The 21,290-nt window shown below is 41.1% G+C and overlaps 1 protein-coding gene across 7 annotated transcripts in view; it reads right to left on the bottom strand.

Annotated features, from left to right (window-relative positions):
- Pde8b (phosphodiesterase 8B) overlaps window positions 1-21,290 on the bottom strand; it is a 229,726-nt gene that overhangs the window by 5,035 nt on the left and 203,401 nt on the right. For all 7 annotated transcript variants that reach the window (XM_013360189.4, XM_013360190.4, XM_013360188.3 and 4 more), the window contains 7 exons: window positions 20,078-20,154; window positions 18,565-18,729; window positions 13,086-13,131; window positions 12,468-12,603; window positions 11,391-11,589; window positions 6,474-6,691; window positions 4,885-5,005 (listed from right to left, as the gene is read on the bottom strand). In XM_013360189.4, the coding sequence (XP_013215643.1) occupies window positions 4,885-5,005; window positions 6,474-6,691; window positions 11,391-11,589; window positions 12,468-12,603; window positions 13,086-13,131; window positions 18,565-18,729; window positions 20,078-20,154 (962 nt within the window). The remainder of the gene's footprint in view (window positions 1-4,884; window positions 5,006-6,473; window positions 6,692-11,390; window positions 11,590-12,467; window positions 12,604-13,085; window positions 13,132-18,564; window positions 18,730-20,077; window positions 20,155-21,290) is intronic.

Genomic DNA, 21,290 nt, shown 5'->3' with positions numbered 1-21,290 from the left:
CAGAAAATGTGTAGAGGCAGAGTTTTCAGTTCTTGAATATGTTAAAGGTGGGAAGATGGCACAGGTGACTCTTCAGTTATTTTCCTTGTTCCCATTCACCAGCTCCCCTCTCCTGTACCTTCTGTCTACCCCTCCCATTTTTTTTTTCATTCTCAGAAGGTATATGGACACTTTTGTTTTCTTGGCTGATATTTTGGGTGGTAGAGAGTGTAAGCCATGTAAATTTGGGGTAGATGGAGCAAGAGTGGGCTAGGGCAGGAGTATGTGTGTTCAATGACATTGGAAGAGATGGTTGTTATGGTTTAGATTTGAGGTGTCCCCAAAATGTCACGTGTGAGACAAAGTAGGTAGGCTCTGAGGTGAAATGATTGGATTATGGAAGCCTTAACCCAATCAGGGATCAAGCCTTAAACCAATAGGGATTAACTGGATGGTAACTAGAAGAGGTAGGATTTGGCCAGAGGGGGCATGTCCCTGGGGAATGCCATTTTGTCCTTATTGAGAAGAGTGTCTCCCCATGCCTCCTTTCCTTCCTGATCATCATGTCCTGAGTTGCTTTTCTCCACCACACTCTTCTACCATGATGTTCTGCGTCACCTTGAACACTGAGGAATGCAGCCAGCCTTCTATGAACAAGACCTCTGAAACTCTGAACCCCCAAATAAACTTTTCCTCCTCTAATTATTCTTGTCAGGTCTTTTGGTCACAGCAGTGAAAAAAAATTGACTAAAACAATGGTTATGCACCGATACATACTAATGGGAGGATGTCAGTGCTCCTGAGCCACATAGCCAGGTTGGGGAGTGGGTGGGCATACATGCAGGCACAAGCCAGTTATAGAGCCTGGGAAGTTATTTTCCATCCTCAAAGGCACCATTGATTTAATTGTGTGAAAACAGTTAATTAGTTTTCCAGGGCTTTGCCAAAATGAGAGACTGCATAAATAACATTCAGGGAGTTTTGTTTTGTTTTGAGACTGGAGTTATTAAAGCATTGATTGAATACTTTCTGAAGATTGTTCTGATTGCTGAGCAATGGGAAGATACTTCTTACTACAGACCTCACAGTAAAACATAAATCTCAACAGAAGAATTGGGGGTCTTACTTGGATAGATGACCCTCCCAATTCTAATTCTATGATTCTGTGTAACTTTTCCCCTCAAAATATCCACATTCTTGCTCCCATAAGGTGCTAGGGGAAGGCAAAAGCCCTGGCATTGTACTGTGAAGTTCTTGTTGGAGGGGGCTCAATACTGGTGAAATGGACACTATCCTTCTCCCCAGGTTAGTCATATTATGTGCTCTATAGTCTTCTTACTGATCATCATATTACCTTTAACATATCCATTCATTATTCTATACTTAGAGGATCCAAAAAATTCCACCAGAAAACTTCTAGATTTAATAAATGAATTCAGCAAAGTAGCAAGATATAAAATCAATACCCATAAATCAAATGCATTTCTATACATCACTGATGAATTCTCTGAGAGAGAAATTAGAAAAACTACCACATTCACAATAGCCTCAAAAAAATGAATAAAATACTTGGGAATCAATTTAACAAAAGAGGTAAAAGACCTCTACAAGGAAAACTACAGAACACTAAAGAAAGAAATTGAAGAAGACCTTAGAAGGTGGAAAATCTCCCATTTTCTTCGATAGGCAGAATTAATGTTGTCAAAATGATCATACTACCAAAAGTGCTGTACAGATTCAATGTGATACCAATTAAAATCCCAACATCATACCTCATAGAAATAGAAAAAGTAATCATTAAATTCATTTGGAAAAATAAAGAGACCCAGAATAGTCAAAGCAAACTGTAGCAAGAAGAGTGAAGCAGGTGGCATCACAATATCAGACCTTCAACCATACTACAGAGCCACAGTAATAAAAACGGCATGGTATTGGCACCAAAACAGACATGTAGACCAACTGTATAGAATAGAAGACAAACCCACATAAATACAGTTACCTTATACTAGTTGAAAGCATGCAAAACACACTTTGGAGAAAAGATAGCCTGTTCAACAAATGGTGCTGGGAAAACTGGAAATCCATATGTAGCAAAATGAAATTAAGCCCCTATCTCTCACCATTCACAAAACTCAAAGTGGATCAAAGACCTTGGAATTGAAGATAGGAGAAAAAGCAGGCTCAAATCTTTATCAAGTCGGATTAGGCCCCAAATTCCTTAATGAGACCCATAAAGTGCAAGAAATAAAATTAAGAATTAATAAATGGAATGGATTCAAATTAAAAAGCTTCTTCTCAACAAAAGAAACAATCAATGAGGTGAAGAAAGAACCTACAGTATGGGAGCAAATTTTTACCACATGCAAATCAGACAGAGCACTGATCTCCAGGATATATAAAGAATTTTAAAAACTTAGCACCGAAAAAACAAACAACTCAATAAATGGTCTAAGAAACTGAGCAAACACTTCTCAGAAGAATATATACAATCAATCATTTGATCAACAAATAAATAAAAAAATGTTCAACACCTCCAGGAATTAGAGAAATGCAAATCAAAACTACTCTAAGATTTCTCCTCACTCCAGTCAGAATGGCAGCTATTAAGAATACAAACAACATACAATGGAATTTTACTCAGCAATAAAAGAGAATAAAATAATGGCATTTGCAGGTAAATGGATGGAGTTAGAGAAGATAATGCTAAGTGAAGTTAGCTAATCCCCCCAAAATAAATGCCAAATGTTTTCTCTGATATAAGGAGGCTGACTCATAGTGGGGTAGGGAGGGGGAACATGGGAGGAATAGATGAATTCTAGATAGGGCAGAGGGGTGGGAGGGAAAGGAAGTGGATAGGGGATTAGCAGGGATGGTGGAATGTGATAGACATCAATATACAAAGTACATGTATGAAGACTTGAGTTGGTGTGAACATACTTTATATACAAAAAGAAGTATGAAAATTGTTCTATATGTGTAATAAGAATTGTGATGCATTCTGCTGTCATGTATTTAAAAAATAAAACCAATAAAAAAGAATAAAAACAACAATAAATGTTGGTGAGGATGTGGAGGGAAAGGCACATTCATACATTTCTGGTAAGATTGCAAATTGGTACCGCCAATCTGGAAAGCAGAATGGAGATTCTTTGGAATCTTGGAATGGAACCACCATTTGACCCAGCTATCCTACTCCTTGGTCTACACCCAAAGGACTTAAAAAACGGCATACTACAGGGACACAGACACATCAGTGTTTATAGCAGAAGAATTCACAATAGCTAAACTGTGGAACCAACCTAGATGCCCTTCAATAGATAAATGGATAAAGAAACTGTGATACACACACACACATACATACACACATACATATATATATATATATATATATATATATGTATATATATATAATGGAATATTATTCAGCATTAAAAGAATAAAATTATGGCATTTGCACGTAAATGAATGGTGTTGGAGAATGTCATGCTAAGTGAAGTAAGCCAATCCCAAAAAATCAAAGGCCGAATGTTTTATCTGATAAGTGGATGCTGATCCATAATGGGGAGGGGGGGGCTGACCATAAGATGAGTGGAAGAACTTTGGATGGGGCAAAGGGGAGGTGGGGAGGAGGCATGGGGGTAGGAAAGATGGTGGAATGAGACAGACATTATTACCCTAGGTACATGTATCATTGCACGAATGGTGTGACCCTACTTTGGGTGCAACCAGAGAAATCAAAAAGTTTGCTCCATTTGTGTACAATGAATTGAAGAGCATTCTGCTATCATTTATAACTAATTAGGACAAATAAATTAAAACTTTTTAAAAAATTATCTGGAAAAATGAAGAAAGACTCTATCAGCACTAATTCCAATTTTGGTTAATATTGTTCTTTAACTTTAAAATTCCAAATAAAGTTTTTTTTAATTTTCTTTTTTTTTTAAAGAGAGAGTGAGGGGGGGAGAGAGAGAGAGAGAGAGAGAGAGAGAGAGAGAGAGAGAGAGAGAGAGAGAGAGGAGAGAGAGAGAATTTTAATATTTATTTATTTTTTAATTTTATCGGTGGACACAACATCTTTGTTTGTATGTGGTGCTGAGGATCGAACCCGGGCCGTACGCACTCCAGGCGAGCACGCTACCGCTTGAGCCACATCCCCAGCCCCTTTTTAAATTTTCTGATTAAAAAAAATAAAAAAGATAGCCATTCATCATCCATCCATTTCTCCAACCTCCTCTTCTCCAGAAGTGTGAGCAGAATGCTACCTTTGCAGGGCTGCAGACAGCTTCTTGGTTTAGAAGACAGTTGATTTCATCTTAAACAACAGAAATGTGAACCTTCTGTCCCTTGTTCCTAAAACCTAGATTTTAAGGACCTTAAGGCAGGTCCAAGGTACATCAATAAGCTTTTTTTTTAAAAAAAAAAAAAAAGAAAAACAACTTTTCTTTTCCGTCCCATTTTCAATATAGTCTTCGGATACTAGTATGCTTTTAAGGTGAATCAGCAGGAGTGAGGTTCTTAAAAACATTCTCCAACTGTGAGGTCTCTTAAGAGCTCCAAGAGCAGAATTAGAAAGGCCTCGGCTCCCCTAAGTTAATGCCACTGTTTATGCCGGTCTCCACTGGTCTACAGGCTCCTTCCAGCAAATTCTCTGGGCCTATCATACTTCTGTCACTACTGGCTTTATCTCAGAGCCTTTTTTTTTTTAACTTAGCTCAGAGTTGCTATGGACACTGTCAATCTGTTCTCATCCCCAAGAAAAACAAGAAGCCAGGACTTTCGGCCCTTTACCAGCTCCAAGCAAATAACCACCTTGCATTCAAGAGGGAGAAAATGCTTTGATGCCAGAGTGGGTGCTCATGTATCAAAGTACAGTTGAATGCATCTCATTACATGGGAGATGCTTACCTCAGCTGCCATTGGCTTGTTGATGCTGTTCACAAATTTATTCACATGTTCAAAGTGTTTTGTCATCTCTGTTGCCAAAACCATGTCAATAATAGCCTGGCGCAGCGTTCGATAATGGTTCCTAAAATAACCAGAAGACAAAGGGCCTTGTTCACATCATTTCCCAAATTAGAACTGTTCTTTTGCCTTTCACCATGCTTCCCACAACCTGGGAGAAAGCTGGGCCAGAGTTAAATGAGTGCAGATCACAGAAAAGTGTACCTGCTCCTCCTTTCAACAAGCCAGGATTGTAGACACTGTTCCATTGTCCCCAGTGACAGCTAACCCATCCTCATATGAATGATGAGTATTAAAAGAAAAGAAAGTAACTGTTGTATGGTGGACACTTATTTTACAAGCTAAGTCCCTTCTCCCTTTCCTTGAGAACACCGGAGCCAGGGAGGTGGAAGGAAGTGACAGGCTGGGACTGTCACTTCCTGATAAGCTGTCCCTCTGCATTCTGTGCAGACAAGACTCCTATGCAGAGAACTCTCATGATTTCTTCTGATGATGGAATTGAAAAAGATTTTCCTGTTAATAAGCAATTCTCTAACTTCTAGTCATAATGGATAGAACATCAAACCCAAATTACTGTTCAATTCCTATCGTGTTTTTAACTTTAAGAGCCAGAATGGAGGGGCTGACTAAAATTAGCTATTAGAAAAAAATTCTTTCTCGCCGGGAGAGGTGGCACACGCTTGTAATCTCAGCAGCTCAAGAGGCTGAGGCAAGAGGATCAAGAGTTCAAGCAATTCAGTGAGACCCTGTTTAAATAAAAGACAAAATAGGGATGGGGATGTTGCTCAGTGGTCGAGTGTCCCTGAGTTCAATCTGCAGTACCCTGCCTCCCCCACAAAAAGAAAAACTTCTTTCTGCAAAGTTTACAAACAAATCCTTGATACTTTTAATTTCCCTAGATTTCTGGAGACTCGTGATAAGCTCAGGGAGACAAGAAGTCTTGAGACCCAAGCGAGCTCTGGGTCCTCTCCCAGGAGGTTTGCCCAACCACTGCACAGGAAATACCCACAGCCTGACCTCGGGGCTACTCAGAGGCAAGAAGAACTGTTCCTGTCTGGTCACATCTGGCCAGCTATCAGCAGAAGAGAACTCACAGTGAGGAAACCCTTCCTTCCCAACCCTTTGGGCTCCAGCACTCCTGCTAAAACCTCATGAGGTAGAATTTTAAGTGGCCAAAAACAGCTGTGAAAAGACAGGAGAGGACACATTTCTTTGAGTTACACAAAAGACAAGATGTCCTCCTGAGAGGATAAAAATATCTGCTAGTCTTATTAATAACACAGTCAATATTTATGCAGTGCTTTGTAGTGTATAAAACATTTTCATAAACTGACTGAACACCAAATGATATTTAAAAACAAGAAGGCAGTCTGAAAGGTAAAATTAAGTTTACAAGGCTCAGGTTATTATTTTGTTATCAGATACAATGCTACAACTATTCTTATTTCCAGAGTATTCAGAGAAGCCAGAGAAAGCTGAATTTCCCACTTGAGCTTTGCAAACCTGAGCACAGAAGCCCAAGCACAACAAACCTGTCAATGTTCTTGAAAATGTTGCACTTGGTGTCCTTGACTGTGAGCTGGAAGGCCAGGGCTGTGTGGTGACTCTCCAAGACTGCAGTGTCATTGTAGAGCACAGCGAGCTCACTGCCCGCGTTGCACAGGAAAGAGTTGGTCCTTCCCGGGTGATCCACGTCATGAACTGTGGCAGCAATCAGGGCTGCCACCTCATCCATCTGGTCCAGGCTTCCCTGGGATAAGGGGAAAATGATGTTGGGCATCACTCATTGGGTTCTGGAGACCTGTGTCCATTCCTGTCTTGGGAGGGAAAGAGCCGGGGAGCGGGGAGGGGGGTTAGAATGTTCTTTTAGCCTTCTGCTAGCCTTAGCTTAGAGGCAGTCTTGGACACATCATGTCACCTTGTGATGCTGTGTTATCTGGAGGGAAATGGAACCCCAAGCTGCAGTTGTAGTCCTTACCTAAACCCTTTCCCAGAGCCCATGAACTCCAGTTCTGCAGGAAAAATCCAAAGGCCTCCTGAATTGCATGCTGTATAGTATCACTGTGACTGTCTTCTGTGACAGATACAGTAGAGTGGCCTAGGATGACAAATATTACTTATTCTGTTTGCCCACTTCTGAAAATATCTTGAGAGTGCTGGTGGTAAAGAGCACAGGTGGGACAGCACTAGTCACACAATGGTAGAGTGACTGGAGCCCAGCAGTAGAGGATCTTGGGTGAGTATAATTTTACCTGGACCCCAAAGCTAAGGGGGCACTTGCAGCTAAGAATGAAATTCAGTTATGGAACAGCAGGTAGCAAAGGCAAGAAGAGAAACTCTAAAGCTTTCGTTATGCAAATTAAGAACACAAACCAGTGCATCTGGGGATACAAATGTGTTCTTAGCTTGAAGCTTTAGGAGGAAGTTATCAAATAGGTTCTTGTTATAGAAGAGATGCCATTCTAGGAGATAATTCATTCAGTAATTATTTATTAGATGCCTACTGGGTGCCAGTTATCAGGCATAGTGTCATAGTTACAGCAATGATTTGTACCGACACAGTCTCTGCACTAATGGAGCTTATCATCTAGAGGGAGAAATAGAAATAAATTTTAAAAACACACCAATAGAAGTAACTGTGTGGTTGTTCTAAAATGCTTTGTGACTATCACCATGAGACCTCGTCTAATTTAGGGCAGCACTGTCCAACAAGCATTCTGTGACAACAAAAAGGTTTTCTGTCTGTTCTATTCAACGCCCTGGTCCTGTGTAGCTACTGGAAATTGGCAATGTAGCCAGTGCAATGGCAAAACTAAACTTTTTAACTCTATTTCATTTTAATAGCCATGTGTGGCTAATGGCTACCAAATTGGATGACACAGACCCAGAGGGTGGCCAGGGATGGCTTTTCTAATGAAATGATTTCTTTTTATGCTGAGACTTGAAGAAAAAGCTGGAGTTAACCAGACAACAAGGGACAAGAATGGCCTACATGAAGCTCCTGAGAGCAAACAAGCAAAAGGGATTATTCAGGAAAACTAGAGAGCATCAGCATGGCTAAAGGACAGGGAGAAAGGGGAAAAGTGCTCCCCTGAGTGAAGCTGGAGGTGTGGCCATAATTTTTGCTGTGCCCAACCTGAAAGGCTTGGGGGGGGGGGGCGGGAAACTGCTGCTCAGGTGAGGAGGGCTGAATCTGCGGCACAGCGTTGTCCTGCACAGACACCTGTCATGCTTGTGTTGGATTGAGGGCTGTGGTGTGCTTTGCTGAAAACTGTTCCTCTCAAAAGGAACCATTTCCATTTTGAATCCTAACCTTATGGAGCTGGTAAGCAACAACCTGGATTGGTCCTGGGCAACACGACCAGGTTTCCCAAGCAGCAGTAGATGTTATTCATCTTTTCAACTCTTTTCAGGGTAGAGTCTGTAGTAACCAGGCCAAGAAAGCATGACTGACCCTGTTTCACTGCTTTCAAGAGAAGCCACTGTAACCTGCAGGTGCAGTCAGTTATCTCCAAGCTCAGGACTCAGAACTGCCTCAACTTGGGCTCCATTTCCAGTGATTCTACCTACACAGTGAGGACCCATGGGGCCAAGCTCTGGGCTCCAGCTAGGGCTCCTGTAATGTGTCCAATCTTGCTTGGAGTCTCTGCCCAATTTATTTGTTTATTATTATTTTTAAATTTTTAGTTGTAGATGGATGCAATACCTTTATTTTATCTATTTGTTTTTTATGTGGTGCTGAGATCAAACCCAGAGCCTCACATGTGCTAGGCAAGTGTTCTACCACTGAGCTACAATCCCAGGCCCCTCTCCTCAATTTATTTTTAAACTATTCAATGAAATAAAGTAACTGGAATAGAAAACACAGGTGGCACCAGAGGAGACCTGCCTTCCTATCCAGCCTACACTGATTTAAACCAAAAACACAATGACAAGACACTTCTACAAAGTTACCAATAATGAGCTGTGTCCTGCCGTTTGGTGAGGACTAATAATGCACTGTCTTGTAAGAAATGGCTGAGAGGTGGCAACAGAAGACCAGGCTAGATATCATCAATGAGTGAGGAGAAGCAAGGGCCTGCCTAGATGGGAGTGGTGAGGGGCTTCCGAAGCTCCCAAACCTGCAGCTGGTGAGATTCCAAATCTCAGGATATGCAGATCACTCTGGATGTGTTTTATTTCTTTAACCAGAAGTAGATTTGAATTTGGATCCCACGAGAAAGACTAGCCACAGTCTTTCAAATAGTTCCTTATTCATGATAGTCATTTAGGCCCAGAGAATAAGAAAGGAATGTGGCTGTCCTGGCCTCTACTTGCAGTAGCTCCTATGAATCAGTTAAGAGGGGAAGATGGGGGGGGTGTCCCAAACTGAAGGGACCTGTCAGCTCTGGGGTCATTGTCTCTATGGCTAGATAGAGGATACTTTATAATAGTGACATTAAGAATTTGACCTTAGGGGCTGGGGGTGAGCTCCGTGGTGGTCCATGTGCTTACAGCACGCACAAGGCCCTCAGTTCAATCCTCAGCACACACAAAAAGAAGACTGTAGATTTACTGTCCCTGGGCTGGGGATGTGGCTCAAACGGTAGCGCGCTTGCCTGGCATACGTGTGGCCCGGGTTCGAACCTCAGCACCACATACCAACAAAGATGTTATGTCCGCCGAGAACTAAAAAATAAATATTAAAAATTCTCTCTCTCTCTCTCTCTCTCTCTCTCTCTCTCTCTCTCTCTCTCTCTCTCTCTCTCTCTCTCTCCTCTCTCACTCTCTCTTAAAAAAAAAAAAAAGATTTACTGTCCCTAGGAAATTAGAGGGACTAATGAGTCAAGGAAGTAATACATTTTCCTGACCCTCTTCTTCAGTGGTAACAGGTCTGATGGAAGAGGCCTTAGGCGTAAATCCCACTGCAAGTGCCTCGTGGTGGACTGTCTGGTGATCTTAAGCTGGGAACTAAACCTCTGAGCTCAGGAGACTTTAATACCCCAAGTCTCCAAGGTTCTTTGCAGCTCTATGTTTTCTGAATCTCTGGCAGGGTCTGCCTGAGTTAGGAAATGCCTTGAATTGTAAGCCTTGTTTCTATGAGTGTAGTTTGAGAAACCCAATCAGACTTTGAATGCACTAGCAGAACCTCCAAGATGAAGGAGAATACCTATTTTGGAGGTGGGGTGGGCAGGGAGATGATGAAGTGACTAAGTGTCTCCTAACTGGTCACATGTTTCACCTGTTTTCCTAGAAGAGCTCTGCTTAGGTGAGGTTCACTTCTCACTCAAGGCTGCAGCTGCTGGGGATCACAGCACTCATGACCTGGGGGCCGTTCTGAGCGGGTGGTGAGACCTCAGCTGTGCACCATCACATGGTGAGCCGTTTCACAACAGAATCCCAAGTGGGGATGCAGAGGTGCTGTGGCTCCTCAGAGGGAGGTGTTACAAACACAGCCTGACTTTGCGATTTCTTTCCTTCTTTCTTTCTTTCTTTCTTTTTTTTAAGTAGAAGACAAAATTCTTCAAAAGCATCATTCTTGGACCACATCCTTTGCTTTCTTACTTAGAAGGGTGAATAACAGTATAAGACACTGACAAACTAATGACACTAGTTTGGATGCTGTTTCTGCTCCTTGTAATTGTCCCACTGTCTCTTCTTCAGCATCCAGGGTCTTGATCCCTCATCAACACTTGTTTTGAGAAAACAATCTAATGTCAAGTATTCACAGAGAATTTCAGCCTCTATATAGCATTTCTCCCAAAGGTAAACCAAATATTAAACTTTAGTTCTAACTGTACCAAAGAGATCACAAGCTTCACTGTGCAATCGATGGTAGTTAAGAAAGAGGCACAATGGGGATCTCCTACCAGGTTTCCATGGGGAGGACACAAGGCCACCCTACAAATCAGGACTCATGCACAGACAGCACTGAACTCTAAGTAAGAGCGAGGGATGTGGAACTCTGTCCCAATTAGGCACAAGTCATTGATATACAGATTCACAAACTCATACCTACAACCTACAGAAAACATACACACATGCATGTTAAGTGAGTAGCTCAATATTATCTAGATTGTAACATTACCAGTGGCCAAATCCCGACACTATAACTTTACCTCAAGACCTAGCAACCATTTGCTATGATAATGAAGTTCTGTCCTGCAACTCAATTTCACAATGCTCCTGGTGAACATTTAGAGCACAGGCTTATGGATCAGCCACACATGTAAAGGAGTCTCTATCGTGGCATAAATTAACATTTTAAGCATTTTGGAGGAGGACAGGGCTAGGCAAAAGGTACATGTCTTTGTAACACCGAAATGACCAATTTAGTAGGGCCCCCCCAAAAAAAAATCCTCTGTCAAATTGGCTGCAAAGTAGCTCTTTGCCTGATGTATTTAACTAAATCTGAGTTCCTGAACCTCTGATCCAGAGCAGGCAGTTAGATGATGATATCAAAATCCTACCTTTACTCTTTCCTTTCCAAGGAAGAAAGCGGTGGCATGCAGGACATCGGCGGCATGGGTGGAGTTGTGGTAGGCATTGGAGGAGTGATAGTTGGCTTCAATCACTTGGAGCCAGGCCCGAAGAGTGGTTTCAGAACAGTTTAAAAATTCACATACTCCAAATCGAGAGAAGACCTTTAAGCCCAGGTAAACCAATGGCCTGCAAAATAGGAAAAGAAAAAGCAACCCTGTTTCATTGAATTGACTGGCCTGGAAATTGCATTCTTTGATGATATGGGAATGGAGGCATTTTTCTTTTTCTTATTATTCTACATGAACAGGGGCATAAAAATATCTCCCCAAATTAGTAGGAGCTGCATCTTCTCACCAGTTACCTGTTCAACTCTCATGAGTGTTAATCCAAACTACTTCTAGATTTTCTGTAAGTCACAGGCCCTTTGGTGGCTCTGACAACCAAGAGAAATCTCTGGCCGTGCCTTCTTCCCTCCACATAAGCCCTGCACCTGCTCTATGCTCCCTGAGGACAAAAGGAATGGCAAAGCCACCCCATTTAGAGTCATGCTACTTTTTGAGAGTCATTCATATCCCACAGACCAAGACCTCTGGGAAGAAATAGCCTTCTCTGAGTATAAATGAGATTCTTTTAGTTCTTCAGTCTTCTCCCTGCCAACAGGATGGATCAAAGAGCTATAGAGATTCTGAATGCACTTTTTGGAGGCAGGGAAGGGACAGAGTCTCACTATGTTGCCCAGGCTGGCCCCAAATTTCTGGGCTCAAGCAATCCTACAGTGTCAGCCTCCCAATTAGCTGGGACTACAGGTGTGTGCCACTGAGCCCTGTCTCATATTCATTTATAGGGTGGAGCTTCAATAAGTTTGGGAAAGAGAAAACTTAAAACTCTTGGCTCACTAGCCAAAGGAGTGATCTGAGATCAAAGGACACTTGGGCTGTTCCCAGATCTTCCCCACTCTATAAAGGAGCTGGCTCAGGATGTATGTGTCCCTCAAAATTTCCAGATGCAAAGGCCTTGGACATGGCCATCAATCCCCACTAGCCTTAGCGAGAGATGTCACATACCTTTTGTGTGTAACCGCTTCCAATTCAAAGATGTTGAAGTCCCAACTTTCCTCATTATCAAGTAATTGGGCAATAGAAGGGGGAACGTCATTGATGGTTACTGGCATTGCGAGGTGACTGTGACTCTGGTGCACATCTGAGCAAACAGATGGAGTGAGAAAGCTGGTTAATTGTGAATTATTTTTTTTGTTTTGGTACTGGGGACTGAACCTAGGGGCATGTGAGCACTGAGCCACATCCTCAGCCCTTAACTGTGGAATCTTGAGTGCCCCTGAGCATCTATCATCATCTTCATGGTTGCCAGTAGAAAGAAAGTCTTGAACTTTCAGAGGTAGAAAGATTTTTCACATCAAAATTTTTCTCTAACATTATGAAACCTTGAGACCCCCAAACAGAAAATAATGCAGTATAACTGTCTGTTTAAATGTATAGAGATCTACAATTCTTATTCTAAAAGTGCTGAATAATCAGGAGACTTCTTAATTAGGAGACATGGGCCATAAAGATGCACAAACTCAAGTGAGATCAACTAGAAGAACAACAAGCCCCCTCCCCAATTGAAACAATAATTTCAACAAAGATGGGTTATTTGTAACAGGTGAACAGATGAGAACTTACTCTTTGTAAACACATACTCATTTCCTGACAACCTTCTCAAGCCATCCTGGAATAAAAAGAGATGCTGTTAGAAGCAGGCTTCACATCCCATCATTGCTCTCTCATTTCCTTCATTAGCCAGAGCTCTGAACCCTCAATAACCGCTCAATCTGCAGCCCCAAGTAGAGGCAGAGCTCAAAATTAAATCAGAACAACAGCTATAAGACAGATGATACTCTCTCTTCCGTGGCCACTTTACCAAGAGATGAACTGTGACTACCGCGGGCATGACTGTGTGCGGGCCTCACACCCGAGCTGCAAGTTGGCTTGGTTAACATGACATCTTCTGGCACTGTGAAGCCACAGAACTGAAATTGTAGAAGAGATCTCGCTTTGGATACACATTTTTTTTTTTTGATGTGTCTAAAGTCCCTCATAGGAACTGTGTTATGCTGATGTTCTTAGATTTGTATTTTGAAGAGCCAGAACCATGGACCCCATTTTGGGGTAACCTTCTATAAAGTCTCAAAGAAGGCGGGCCAATGTTTTATTAATAACTAACATACTTTTTTTCTAGCTAGTTTTTATGTGAGCATGGCTGCTAATCTTTAAAAAACAAAAAAGATTTCTGAGTTTGAGTCTTTGGAGTGGCAGAATGAGAGTGCACAGAATTTCAGAATTCTGGCATTTATTGGCTCTTGAACTTGAACCAGTCCCCGCAAAGGTTCTTGGATCTGAAATCCTTGCCTCCACCTTCCTTTTCTAAATACCTCATTATTTAGAACTTTGCTTAAGGGTCACTTTAAATTGCTTGTTACCTGGGGAAAGTGTGTAGTAAGTTTTAAAGTAGTATTGGCTATGAACAGCTCCCCTGAAGTCACATCTTGAATCTTTAGGTCAATAGCTTAATCTTAAAATATAGATAAGAAGGTAAGCAATCACAGCCACACCTGTCCTTCCTCTAAGTTAGGGATGGTAATTCCCCTGCCTTTTCCTTGCCTTTCTCTCTCTAATTCTAAAAGCCACACAAAAATGAGGCAGACATCTCCATGGGTCTTCACAGCCTTATCTGGGCAGGAAGTCCAAGAAGATACAGCAGTGGAGGAGGACACAAGAAGTTTATTCCTGGAACCAGCAACCTCCAGCTGTAGCTCTGCAGTGGCTGCCTGGTGCCAGTCTCTTGAGAGTGTTCTCTAGAAGCTTAAGTCCACACTACATTGGAAGGGGGCAGCCAAGGCCAGCCCAGGACCAAGGTAAAAACAAGAGGTCACTTGAAATATAGGCTGAGAATAGACTGGAAAGCCAAGCAACACTCAGTATGTAGAGGTAGGTCTAGATAGAAACCTTCAAAATTAAACTCCTAGGCTAGTTTTAGCATCTGATGAGGAGCCCAAATGAATAATTTTGATTTTCTTCATTTCCTAATAGATTATGATTGAAGCCAAATAAATCAGAGCAAAACACCAAAGCAGAGTGAGTCCTTAAACACCAGCTGCTCTTGGTGGTCACACACGAGTGCTGTCTCTTGGTGTGTCAATGGAGGGTGGTTCCTTCGCACTGCCTTTATCTAATTATAAATGGAACTTTATATAAACTAAAGGAAAGGATTCTAGATTTTAGAGGGAATGCTTTCAATTTTTCTCCATTTAGAATGATGTTGGCCTGGGGCTTAGCATAGATAACCTTTACAATGTTGAGGTATGTTCCTTTTATCCCTAGTTTTTCTAGCATTTTGAACATAAAGGGGTGCTGTATTTTGTTGAATGCTTTTTCTGCATCTATTGAAATAATCATATGATTATTATCTTTAAGTCTATTGATGTGATGAATTACATTTATTGATTTCTGTATGTTGAACCAACCTTGCATCCCTGGGATGAACCCTACTTGATCATGGTGCTCTATCTTTTTGATATGTTTTTATATTTTATTTTCCAGAATTTTATTGAGAATTTTTGCATCTATATTCACTAGAGATATTGGTTTGAAGTTTTCTTTCTTTGATGTGTCTATGACTAGTTTTGAAACTGGCTTCACAGAATGTGTTTGGAAGTGTTCCCTCTTTTTCTATTTCATGAAATAGTTTTGAGAAGTATTGGTGTTAGTTCTTCTTTAAAGGTCTTGTGGAACTCAGGTATATATCCATCTGGTCCTGGGCTTTTCTTGGTTGGTAGGTTTCTGATGATGTCCTCTATTTCCTTGTGAAATGGATCAGTTTAAATTTTGATTTAGTTTGGGAATATCATATGCCTCTAGAAACTTGTTGATGCCATCGATATTTTCTATTTTATTGACGTACAAATTTTCTAAACAATTTCTAATTATCTTCTGTATTTCTGTAGTGTCCCTCATAATATTTTCTTTTTCATCATGGATGTTAGTAATTTGAGTTTTCTCTCTCCTTCTCTTCATTAGCATGGCCAAAGATTTATCAATTTTATTTATTTTTTTCAAAGTACCAACTTTCTGTCAATTTTTTCAATTGTTTCTTTTGTTTCAATTTCATTAATTTCAGCTACAAGACAGGGATGCCCTCTTTTACCACTTCTATTTAACATAGTTCTTAAAACTCTAGCCAGAGCAATCAGACAGTCAAAAGAAATTAAAGGGACACAAATAGGAAAAAAAAAAAGAATTCAAATTGTCACTATTTGCAGATGATATTATTCTATACCTGGAAGACCCAAAACATTCCACCAGAAATCTTCTACAACTAATAAATGAATTCAGCAAAATAGCTGGATATAAAATCAAAACCCATAAATCAAAGGCATTTCTGTACATCAGTGTCAAGTCCTCAGAAAGAGAAACAAGGAAAACCATCCCATTTAAAATAGCCTCAAAAAATTAAATAAGTAAATAAAATACTTGGAAATCAACTTAACAAAACAGGTGAAAGACCCACAATGAAAACTGCAGAACACTAAAGAAAGAAATTAAAGAAGACTTTAGAAGATGGAAAGATCTCCCTTGTTCTTGGATAGGCAGAATTAATATTGTCAAAATAACCATATTGCCAAAAGCACTATACACATTCAATGCAATCCCAATCAAAATCCCAATAACATTTCTCATAGAAATAGAAAAAACAATCATGAAAATTCATCTGGAAAAGTAAGAGACCCAGAATAGCCAAAGCAATCCTTAGTAAGAAGAGTAAATCTGGTAGTATTACTATTCCAAACCTTAAACTATACTACAAGCAACAGTAACAAAAACAGCATGGTATTGGCACCAAAACAGACCTGTAGACCAATGGTACAGAATAGAGGACACCCACATAACTACAGTTATCTTACATTAGACAAAGCTGCCAAAAACGTACAATGAAGAAAAAATAGCTTCTTCAACAAATGGTGCTGGGAAAACTAGAAGTCCACATGTAACAAAATAAACTTAAACTTCTATCTCTTACCATGCACAAAACTCAACTCAAAGTGAATCAAGGAGCTAGGAATTAAACCAGAGACCTTGTGCCTAATTGAAGAAAAAGTAGGCCCAAACCTCCATCATATTAAATTAGGACCCAAATTCCTTAATAAGACACCTATAGTACAAGAATTAAAACCAAGAATCAATAAATGGAATGGATTCAAACTAAAAAGCTTCTTCTTAGCAAAAGAAACAATCAGTGAGGTGAATAGAGAGCCTACAGCTTGGAAGCAAATTTTTACCACTTGCACATCAAGAGATAGAGCACTAATCTCTAGGGTATATAAAGAACACAAAAAGCTAAACACCAATAAAACAAATAACCCAATCAATCAATGGGCCAAGAAACTGAGCAGACAGTTCTCAGAAGAGGTATAATCAATCAACAAATATATGAAAAAATGTTCATCATCTCTAGCAATTAGAGAAATGCAAATCAAAACTACTCATTTCATCTCACTCCAGTCAGAATGGCAACTATTAAGAATACAAACAACAATAAGTGTTAGTGAGGATGTGGGGAAAAGGCACACTTGTACATTCCTGGTGGGACTGCAAATTGGTGCAGCCAATCTGGAAAGCAGTATGGAGATTCCTTGGAAAACTTGGAATGAAACCACTATTTGACCCAGCTATCCCACTCCTTGGTTTATACACAAAAACCCCAGCTTACTACAGGGACACAGCCATGTCAATATTTATAGCAAAAGTAGGCTATAAATATTGAGGGAAAAGTAGGCTCAAATTCACAATAGGTAAATTGTGGAACCAACCCAGTATGCCCTTCAGTAGATGAATGGATAGGGAAAATTTGGTATATATACACAACGGAATATTACTCAGCATTAAAAGAGAATAAAATCATGGCATTTGCAGGTAAATGAATGGAGTTGGAGAATATAATGCTTTGTGAAGTAAGCCAATCCCCCAAAACCAAAGGTCAAATGTTTTCTTTGATATGAGGATGGTACTCATAAAGGTGATGGGGGAGGGGAGCATGGGAAGAATGGAGGAACTCTAGATAGGGCAAAGGGGAGGGAGGGGAAGGGAAGGGGCAAAGGGATAGGAATGATGGTGGAATGAGTTAGACATCATCACCCTAAGTACATGTATGAAGACATGAATGGTGTAAAAATATGTTGTGTACAACCAGTGACTTGAAAAATTCTGCTCTATATGTGTAATATGAAATGAATTACATTCTGCCATCATATATAACAAATTAGAATAATAAGTAATTTAATAAAGAAAAAAGGGATTCTATATTTTTTAAAAAAGATTCTATAGCTAAGATTTTAGAAACTGCTGTTGTCTAAATACAAATCTTTTCATTATACAATCATTCCTTGGTATCCTCAGGGGATTCGTTCCAGGGCCTCCCCTAGATACTAAAACCTGAGGATGCTAACATTCCTTATATAAAATGGCATAGTATTTACACACAGTATATATACCCTCCATATACTTTAAATCATCTCTGGATGATTGATAATACCTAACACAATGCACACAGTTATTATGCTGTTTAGGGAATAATGACCAAAACAGTCTGTAAATGTTCAGTATAGATACTGTCTTGTGTGTGGAGCTTCTTTTCTTTTCTGGGTTGTCTTTCTGTGGTTGGCTGAACCTGTAGAGCAGAACCCATGGATACAGAGGACCAACCGAGTAGGTAAATTCGGAGGTCCAAGAAATAGTGCTATGAGCCTCATCCAATACTATAATCTAGATCAAGGGGAAGAAGCAGCCCACGAGGGCCTCTATCACTCCCATCTTGTATATTTAGTCCTCAATCACTTGCCGATTCACTCCTCACTGTAGCGGGAATTCAGACGGGCTGTCTCCCACTGCTGTGGTCAATCAGCCTTATGAAAAAAAAATGAATGCAAGAATCACTTTAGAATCACCACACGTAATACATAAATTATTGCAGCTGCTTGTTGGTTACACTGATGTTAGTCTATAAAACAGATATTTCTGCAACTACAGTGACAGTGACATGTTACACGTACACTAACAGGTACTTAACGTGGTCCCCCTGCATTTCTGGCTTTTGCCCATCACTCACCGTCATTAGGCCTCCAACAAGATCACTGGTATGAGGATCTTCATCTTTGGTACCCAGCTGAGGCGAATATAATTCTGTGGTCCGTAAAATTTCTAGAACTCTGTCCAAGGCTTCTGCTACTGTGACTGGACTGTTTTCTTGGGCTGCGTTGATTATATTTATAACCTACAGAAGAGAACAAGAATAAATAAAATAAATTAATAAATAAATTTGTGGACATAAAGATGCGATTTCTCAAAAGTCATATGTAGCCCTGGAATCCAGAAGAATCTCAGTGGATGACATATCTTATTGTTCTAAAGTCACTTCCTCCCATTTACTGAAGCATGCCTTGTGTCCCATGCTTTCCTATGTCCGCCCACCTCTGAACCACATTTTTCCAGGCTCCTTGGTTGACTATTCTCTAGCTTTCTTCTCCAGGCTAGAGATCCTCAGAGACTGGTCTGGTCCTCTCTCTCATTCTGTGGACCTTCCATAAATGATATTTTGTTTCCATGTCTCTGGACACATATGATCCATAGCCAAGACTCCCAAGTAGACCTCCCAGCCTCTGGACTTGTAGATCTGGCTAACTGTCGGACATACCTAGTGGAATATTGTACGTGTCTGAAAGTAAACTCATGATCTTGTTTCCCTCCCTCACAGAGCAAGCAAATAAACATTAAAAAAAAATCAAAGACAGAAGCTGTGCTCCTTCTCTGTTTCCTAAACTGCAGTAGAGAGCACTTCTATCCACCTCATGCTCAACCAGAAACCTGGGAGACCCTGCTTAGCATGTTGCTTTCCCTCATTCCTCTCCCCACCCAGACCTCACCAAGTCCAGTTGATTCCAACCCTAAACATTTCTTGATCTATTCATTTCTCTCTACCTCCACTACCTGAATTCTATCCCAGCTACCTCATTTCTTGCCTGGAATTTGAGAAAGGCCCCAAATTGGCCTCTTGCCTTGTACACTTGCCATCTTGGATCTGTTATCTGCATGGCATCAGGGTTCTTTTTCAATAACACCCCTGATTATGCCACCCCAACTCTAAACTCCTCAATGGTTTCTGCTGCATATGAACTACCACAGCCTTCTTATGGCCCCAGTTGACCAGAATGATCTGAGCCCTGCTCAACCCACACCATTGTCTTCTCCCCTCTACTCGCCAAGCTCCTGCTTCCCTGACTTCCTTTCAGGTTGTCTGAAAAAATATCTTAGTGCTTTCTTCCTTGCCATTCCTGCTCCCTGCAGTCTTCTCTAGACCAACATGCTTCAAGTTTTGCGTCAAACTTTTCACCCCGCCTACATTCAGACTCTACTCTCATTTTCTCTCAGAGAGTCCTGTGATTTCCTTCAAAGCATTTACTGTGTTTTATTACTGTACACTTATTTATTATATGTTTGCTTGTTCAATATCTGTTTCTTCCACTAGACCATGAACTCCATATCATTTGTAGAATGCATCTCCAGAACAGAGCTCAGGGACAGGGGGCCCTGACTGCAGAGAGAAGGCAGCACCTGCCACTCACCTTGGTGATGGGAGCCTCAATGGTCATGGAATGGATCCTTGCCATGGATGGATAGCGACGATTTTGCAAGCTTGGTGCTGGCGAGAAGGAAAGTAAGTTGCAATCTGGTTCAGGCTCAGCATGGCCAAGTGTAGCTCAGAAATCCACGGGCCAGGAGCCCGACTCTGCTGGGACCACCCTCCCACCAAAGAAACAAGGAATTCACACTCATCTCTTTTTCCTAAAAGGCTGACAGCTCACGTTGACTAACCCATGCCAGGAAAGACATCTGGCCTGGGACTTTGGCAGCAGGAGGGCTTGACAAGTTCCTGGACCACAGAGAGAAGTTCAGAGAAGGCTGATGGGATCCTAAGGCCTGATTCCAACAGCCTAACGATCCCCCAGGACTTCCATTTCCACAAATCACTAAACCTCCTTCAATTCTGTCACTTTCAGTCCTGAGCTGCTGGCCACATGACTGGTTAACTGTGCATCCTGAGAGAAGGTGTAGGTCATGGCAAGGTGTGGGGCACCAGACCAAGCGCACTCACAGTGCCAATTGGGGCTACTCAAACTTTATTCCTGAGCCTTTAGGTTCAGAACACCCAGAGCCCATGGTGGTTCTAGCTGTTATCTGTAGAAAACTTCATTTAAAAGTAACTTAATTTTTTTGACTAGGTAATGCTTATATGTGGTTTAAAATTCAAGAGGTAGAACATCACTTTAAAGGTACTGGTTTCATCAGATTTTCTCACCTCCTCTTGTGAGACAGGAGGAGGGGCTGGATCTCCATTTCCTAGATGGGGCAACTCAATCCAGCCCATATCAGCAGAGTTGCCCACTCCAGTACCCAGGTGGCAGTCACTGAGGGCCCCGCCTGTGCTCTTCCACCTCCATTTTGCCCATGTTGGAGACATGATGATACCCCCTCGAAATCTCCAAACACTGAATTAACCCAGTTCAAATTAGCTCGTCCATGATCCTTTTCATCTATATGTTCTACCTAATTATATCCTCAACCTATCTCAAAATAGTTCAATCTGTATTCTCGATGGAGCATACTTAGTCTCAATCATTTGCGTTCCATGTCAGCCAGTCCATTTTGTTCTGTGATCATCTCTAGACTCTGCATTTCTTGCTATTGCAGCCACTTCCTTTGACCCTTCTATTTATTCCTTTAAATCTCTACCCTGCACCTCTCCTTTCTCTGACAGCTAATAGCTACCTCTTCCGC

The sequence above is a fragment of the Ictidomys tridecemlineatus genome, chromosome 1, assembly GCF_052094955.1.
Source record: "Ictidomys tridecemlineatus isolate mIctTri1 chromosome 1, mIctTri1.hap1, whole genome shotgun sequence".
In the NCBI taxonomy this organism is placed as follows: Eukaryota; Metazoa; Chordata; class Mammalia; order Rodentia; family Sciuridae; genus Ictidomys; species Ictidomys tridecemlineatus.
The sequence above is the reverse complement of the archived record's forward strand: the minus strand, read 5'-3'. Positions and strand labels throughout refer to the sequence as shown.